This window comes from Cucurbita maxima, unplaced genomic scaffold (assembly GCF_002738345.1).
Source record: "Cucurbita maxima cultivar Rimu unplaced genomic scaffold, Cmax_1.0 Cma_Scf00014, whole genome shotgun sequence".
Lineage (NCBI taxonomy): Eukaryota > Viridiplantae > Streptophyta > Magnoliopsida > Cucurbitales > Cucurbitaceae > Cucurbita > Cucurbita maxima.
The window spans coordinates 1312922-1319254 of NW_019272030.1; the positions used below are offsets into that span (position 1 = coordinate 1312922).

Consider the following 6333-nt stretch of genomic DNA (forward strand, 5'->3'; position numbering starts at 1 on the left):
TTTTTTTTTTTTTTTTTTTTTTTTTTTTTTTTTTTTTTTTTTTTTTTTTTGTTACTATTAAAATTTACTCATCATAATAATTTTAAATTAATTGAACTCAAAATTAAGGTTCAAGGTAATATTTTGAAATCTTTCTTGATAAAGTATATTATTTTTTGTTCTTATATATATATATTTGAGATAAAATTCAAAATTACCATTAAAAAATAAATATAAAACATTAAAAAGCTGGAAAAAAAATATATATATATATAAAAAAAAAAACACACAGATTTAACATAAGCCCACGGGCAGATGATCAGCACCACTGAATCAAATCAAGGCCAGCAGTGATCTGTCCCCAGAAAGGTAGCTCGGTTTTCACTCTCTGAACTAAACCGAAAGCTTTTCGAGGGTTCCAAGACTATCTTCTTCTTCTTCTTCTTCTTCTTCTTCAATCATTCACTGTTTATCATTCCAGCAAACGGAAAAACAAATCAATGGATAGGCTCAATTTGGCACTCACATCTTCACCCAAATTTGTTTTCCTCGGATACTCTTCTACTTCTTCTATATCCACTCCCACTAGAACCAATCAATTATGTGGGAGCAGGCGCTTGGCAAGGTCCAGGATTAAGTATCCTCCCAGAATTCTTGCTTCTGCTGTTAATCGTCGATCCAACCACCGTATCGTCGGTAATATTCGAATTCTCCGTTGAAAATGATGTTTGAACGTCACTTTTAATCTTCACTACCTATTTGATTGTTCTCTATTTTGTTTACTGTCGTGAAAAGCAGTGGCTGAACGGTTTGCAAGTGTTTCTTCTTCGACTACTAGCAATGAATCGTCTTCTGTTGGTGTTCCATCAGTATCTGTTCCTCCTCCCTCCTCATATGTGTAAATTTTCGTTGCCTTATCTTTCGTTGTTATTGTAGGTTATTGGAATTCAGTTCTACGATTTTTTTTTTTTTTTTTTAATCTCATAAGACACGGATTTGATTGAATGGATATGTCATGAACTAAGTTCAGTACCTTAGATTCACCTGGCAGGTTTGCTCTGTTTTTTTTATTATTTTTATAAATCTTCACCACTATGGTTGTCATCTTTTTTAGAGGGTCGCCTCTCTTTTGGGTTGGCGTTGGTGTTGGGCTTTCAGCATTATTTACATGGGTGAGTGAGAACGAATCCTGTATGTCTGAACTATATATTTTTCGAATGTAGATGTTATTGAATTTAGCAACATTCTTTTAGGTCGAATGTTCTTTTAACAATTTGTAAAAAAAAAAAAAAATTGCAGGTGGCTTCTTATTTAAAGGTGAGTTTTCTTCTACAAGGTATGGGATTATGATTGTGCCTTATATATGCTGTTTTTCCTGCTAGAGTCAGTCTTCCATAGCTCTCTTATTGCTTGAAGTTGCACAGATATTCTTCTGAAATGTTATTCTCTATGCTTGGGGTTCTACACGATACTAGTTTATTGTCCATGGAGTTGTTGACCATTGGAAAAGTTGTATCATTCATTTATACAGAACTTTCTGCACTTCTGTTGTCGGAAAAAGGTGGTGAATAACAAAAGTTCTTTCATTAATAAATTGATCCCCACCTTCTGCACGTTTTCTTTTGTAAGCTTTAGCGATTGGTGGCCGATAAAAAGTTCAGTTTCTCTTGTAAAAGGATTTGCGTTCTAGTACATAATAATGTTTCTATGTACTCCTCCCAAAGCAGAATCTTTTCCAGTACATTTTCTTTCCTTTGCCCTTCTACATTTCCATGGGTCTTTCGATCCTATAAGATCCGTTCTTCCATTTTCTTCTTGCATATAAGTTACAACTTTGATCAGTACTAACCTTGACCGGTCTGTGTTTCTTTTGTTCCTATATATTTTATTGTAATTGCATTCCAGAAATATGCAATGCAACAAGCTTTCAAGACGATGATGTCTCAAATGAATTCTCAAAACACCCCGATGAGTAATTCTACACAACCATTTGGATCACCTTTTCCAGTACCTCCAACATTTGCGACTGGAACGGCAGTTTCTCCATCTGTTTCTGAAACTGCTGCATCAATTGATGTAACTGCAACAAAAGTTGAAGACGAGCCAGTTACTAATGTCAAAAGTGAGACAGAGAACATGGAAGCAAAGAAGTTTGGTATCTAAGGATCCTCTTCCTATTATATTATTTCAATATGTTGGTTCTTCTGAATTTATTGATTGTGATTTCATTTTTGTGCTTCCAAGTGACAACCCTCTTGACTGAAGGCTTGAACATATGGGATACAAATGTCGAGGTTTACATTTTAGTTCTGTTGATAAGCTTTACTAGGAATCATCTAGGTTTTATATCTTGGTATTGGGGTGTGAACCTTCCGTAACCTTCAGGATTAGTTGTTGAAGTGCCCTTTATGGATACCTGCATTTATTAGTGAAATTACTAGCCGTTTTGGTTCAAATACTTTCATTGCCTTGTTGTCATGGATATCGGACAATATGTATTTATGTATGCATGGATATATATTTGTTTATTTATTAGATGCCTTTGAAGAAATTTTGAAATTCTTCCGTATCCTCTTTTTTTTTAGTTCAACCACACGTGAGGGTGGGGATTCGAACCTCCAACTTTTGGTTGATAACATAATACCTTAACCTATTAAGTTGTACTCAAGTTGACAAAATTTCATTTTATCTCTCTAGGTGCAACATCCCACCACTTTGCTTAGTAGTATGCCTAGATAAATAGGTCCTCGATGTCTAGGCTTCAATTTATTTGGAACAGGCTTTGTAAGATCTGGTGAAACAGGTTATATGGCATAATTTCATTTCTTTGCACCTACCTACATACTGCACAGTACAAGTATTGTGAATATATGCTCATATATTCAAATTGTAAGTGCTCAAGCCAGTCTATGTGCTTCTCAACTAACTTTATAAGATATTAATCTAACTTTATGACATTTTGGTAACACAACTCTGAAGGATTTATAATATCTTCAATTTCTGACTTTCAAGATCGGAGGAAAATTCATGAAACTTCTTTTCACAGCTTTTGTAGACGTTTCTCCTGAAGAAACTGACCAAAAGAGTCCATTCAAAGAAGAAGCCACAGACACCGATGTTTCAAAGAGTGCTCAGCTTCCTGTGGAAGTAAGTTTGTTCCTTTTTTTTTTTGCTATGGTGGCTAGCGTTGATATGGCAATTTACTCTGATTTATTTGTGAAGTTTCCACAGAATGGAGCTGCTTCAAAGCAGGCATTTAACGGTTCAGAGGGATCACAATTCAGCCGTAAGTTGAGAACAATAAATGATAATATTTCTTCCGTTAATTCTATTTGATATTTCTGACTTACTTAAAACCCAGTCTTGAAAAATAAGAGTTTAAGAAATTTTTGACTTACTTAAAGCCCATTATTTGATATTTCTGTCTCATAATTTTTCGTTGGTTATTTCTTCAATCTTATTGTTTTTGTGCTGCAAGGTCATTCATGATTGAATGTGTACTACTGCAGTTTATTTATTACCAAAAAGTTCAATAAAATCTTTGATATTCTCATCTATTAGGAAAATCTGGCAAAACCTTATCAGTGGAAGCTGTGGAGAAAATGATGGAAGATCCAACAGTGCAAAAGATGATATATCCGTATGCAGCTTTTACTGTTTATCTACTTCATATTTTTCTTTCCCCCTATATAAGTATGTTTATATATCAGTGGAAACACATTGCTGTATTCAAAATAAAGAAGCAAACAGAAATGTGTGGGAATAGGCGTTGCTTCACATATGTAAATATAAAGAACTTACAATCCCTCAAGCCAATTCGGTAGTAAATATCCAAGGATGGTGACTTTAGGCCCTGTAATTTGTCGGGTTTACTCATCCCAAACTGTACTTACTATAATAAAGTTCCGCAGAGAAGAGGATCAAGAGGAGTTCTTCATGATCTCTTGGAGATTTAAGCTTGATTTTTATACTCTATACTGCCCGAGCCAAGCTGACCTAAATTTTTATGATGGGAATTAATATTCCACCTGAGTAAATGACTACCTTCATGCGGCCTTATCTCCTCAAGGAAATCTGATAATTTTTAGGTAGTCTTGATGTTGAGAGGAAATAAGTGTAACTCTGCCACCTTTTGAAAAAATGAGTGCTCTTCCATCCCTTCCATCTTCTCTTTGACATTGGTGTTGGAGTTAACAACCTCGCTTATTTCGAACTCAGATGATATCTTTAAGAAACCGTGTTCCAAAAATTTCTGAAAGATTTTTGGAGATTAATTGGTGAAATCATCGACTTGGTGCGCTCTTATCAACCAACTCAAGGATAGGCTTTTTGGTTTTCCCTATTTAATCTCTTAAGGCTAATCTTGGAAGATTCCGCAGCAGGAGACACATCAGGGAAATTCCAAAGAAAGCTGCTTTAACTGTTTTTGGGATAAAGGTTTTAATAAGGTCTATATAATTACTCTCTCATTTTCTCTAACTCAGTAAGAACCCTAACAGCTAGCCACTTCCCTGCCTGTTGATACTGATAACCATTAGTTAATCTGAAAGAATGAGGTACATCAATTTACATTCCGGAAGGACCAGAATCAGATTCAATAATATCCTTGAACCAACTTTTTTTTTTCCCCATTAAATTTAAGTTTTTGGTCATAAGACTCTCCATTATGCATGAGTATGAAATTCTGTTTTCTACCATGTGTCGGGTGTTCAATACTTTCTTCTTTTTCTAGGTGAATATCTTTTCTGCCTTTTGGGTTCCTTTATTGTATGCCTTTTTGCATTGCACGTAACTTGTATGATCATTTCCTGAAACAGCTGACAGCTAAATTTGATTCCTGAGTACTTCTTGTGTTGATTTCTAAAAGCTAGTGTACTTTTTTTTTTCATCTTACAGCCATCTGCCCGAGGAGATGAGAAATCCAGAAACATTCAAGTGTAAGTCTATTGATTAATGCAATCTTCAAGCAATACGCCTTCTATAAGCAATGAGAAAGGTGGGAATAAGTCAAGATGAAGGCCCAGTGTTGTTCCTGCTGAAGATAGAAGAAGAAACCTGGGAGGGGGAGGTTATGATGGAAGTAAATAAGATGAAAATTACGGATAAAAAAAAAAAAAAAGATGTGAGGCAGGGGTATTCCTGCTGAAGTTAGAAGAAGAAACCCTTAGAAGGGGGGAGTGGAAGAAAAATAATGAACCGAAAAATAAAAAGTATGTGTGACCTAGTGGGTACTGTGAATGCAAGGAAGAAATTAACTTTACTTAGTGATTCTAACAAGATGCAAGCTAATTTTTCAATTCTATTTTAATCTTCTAGAATAAAAAATCGGTGGTCTCTTGGACAATACAGGATTAACTGTATTATCAACCCCAGCTTGGAAGTATAATTATTATAGTACACATATTATAGCGATACTACTACTTAAATTCAAATGACGGATATTTACTATTAATTTGGAATTTCTAAACATTTATTGTGATCTTCACAATCGAGATTTAATTTCTGGAGTTTCTGTGATTTTCTTTTGGGGCATACTTGGAGGATTGGCAACTTAGTTTTAAATTTTACTTGACCAGTTTCTATATTCTAATCTTCTACAAGGTATCACTTATTGATGGAAATATTTTGAATAGGGATGATGCAAAATCCATTATATCGTCAACAATTAGAAGAAATGCTGTAAGTTCTGTTTATTTATTCTTTTTTTTTTTCTTTAAACAAATAATTATTTAATTCTGTCCAAAGGCTTCTTATATATCATGTCAGTTTAACATTCATGTCAAAAAAATTTACTGATCAATCTCTTATTTTTTTCGTGCTTTTGCTTCCTTTGCTTTCTTGTGTTTGCTCCTAAAATCTTACAGTGACTTGTGACAGCGTCGTTTTCATACTTTCTAAACTATACAGTCTTACATTTGATTTTATTGAACATTTTTGTAAGATATCAAACTGCAGAACATGCTTGGTGATGTTGGAATCGAATGTTTATCCCATTAAGAGTTATTAGTAATTTAAATGCATAATGCAAGTGACTAAGATCCTATTTTCCATATTAGGTTGGAATTTGAAGAGTGAGTTTGTCATGGTTTACTGAACTGTGAAAATGCATTTTAAGTCAATTGTACAATGTTTGAGCCACTTTTGCGAGTTGCTCCGAGTCTTTATTATCTTTTGAGTAAGAAATCGCATTTTGTTGTTTTCACTTCATTGTCCTTAGATACCTCTTTGTTTTCTTGGGCTTCCGACGACCTCTTTTTGATAGACAGGCATTAGAGATGACAAATTTTTTTTCTTTCGTTCCTTTTTTTTTTTTTTTTTTTTTTTTTTTTTTTTTTTTTTTTTTTTTTTTTTTTT

The 6333-nt window shown here is 34.0% G+C and overlaps 1 protein-coding gene across 2 annotated transcripts in view; it reads left to right on the forward strand.

The window, feature by feature from the left end:
• Positions 1 to 315: 315 nt before the first annotated feature.
• The window catches only part of LOC111489149 (protein TIC 40, chloroplastic-like), an 8542-nt gene continuing 2524 nt past the window's right edge, over positions 316 to 6333 (forward strand). Inside the window, exons 1-10 of one of the 2 annotated variants that reach the window (XM_023137221.1) lie at positions 316 to 675; positions 778 to 877; positions 1094 to 1151; positions 1279 to 1296; positions 1885 to 2134; positions 3026 to 3126; positions 3211 to 3265; positions 3541 to 3619; positions 4876 to 4916; positions 5613 to 5658. In XM_023137221.1, the coding sequence (XP_022992989.1) occupies positions 480 to 675; positions 778 to 877; positions 1094 to 1151; positions 1279 to 1296; positions 1885 to 2134; positions 3026 to 3126; positions 3211 to 3265; positions 3541 to 3619; positions 4876 to 4916; positions 5613 to 5658 (944 nt within the window). In that variant the 5' untranslated portion in view covers positions 316 to 479. Of the gene's footprint in view, positions 676 to 777; positions 878 to 1093; positions 1152 to 1278; positions 1297 to 1884; positions 2135 to 3025; positions 3127 to 3201; positions 3266 to 3540; positions 3620 to 4875; positions 4917 to 5612; positions 5659 to 6333 lie in introns of both variants that reach the window. The other variant, XM_023137220.1, reaches the window with a different exon arrangement.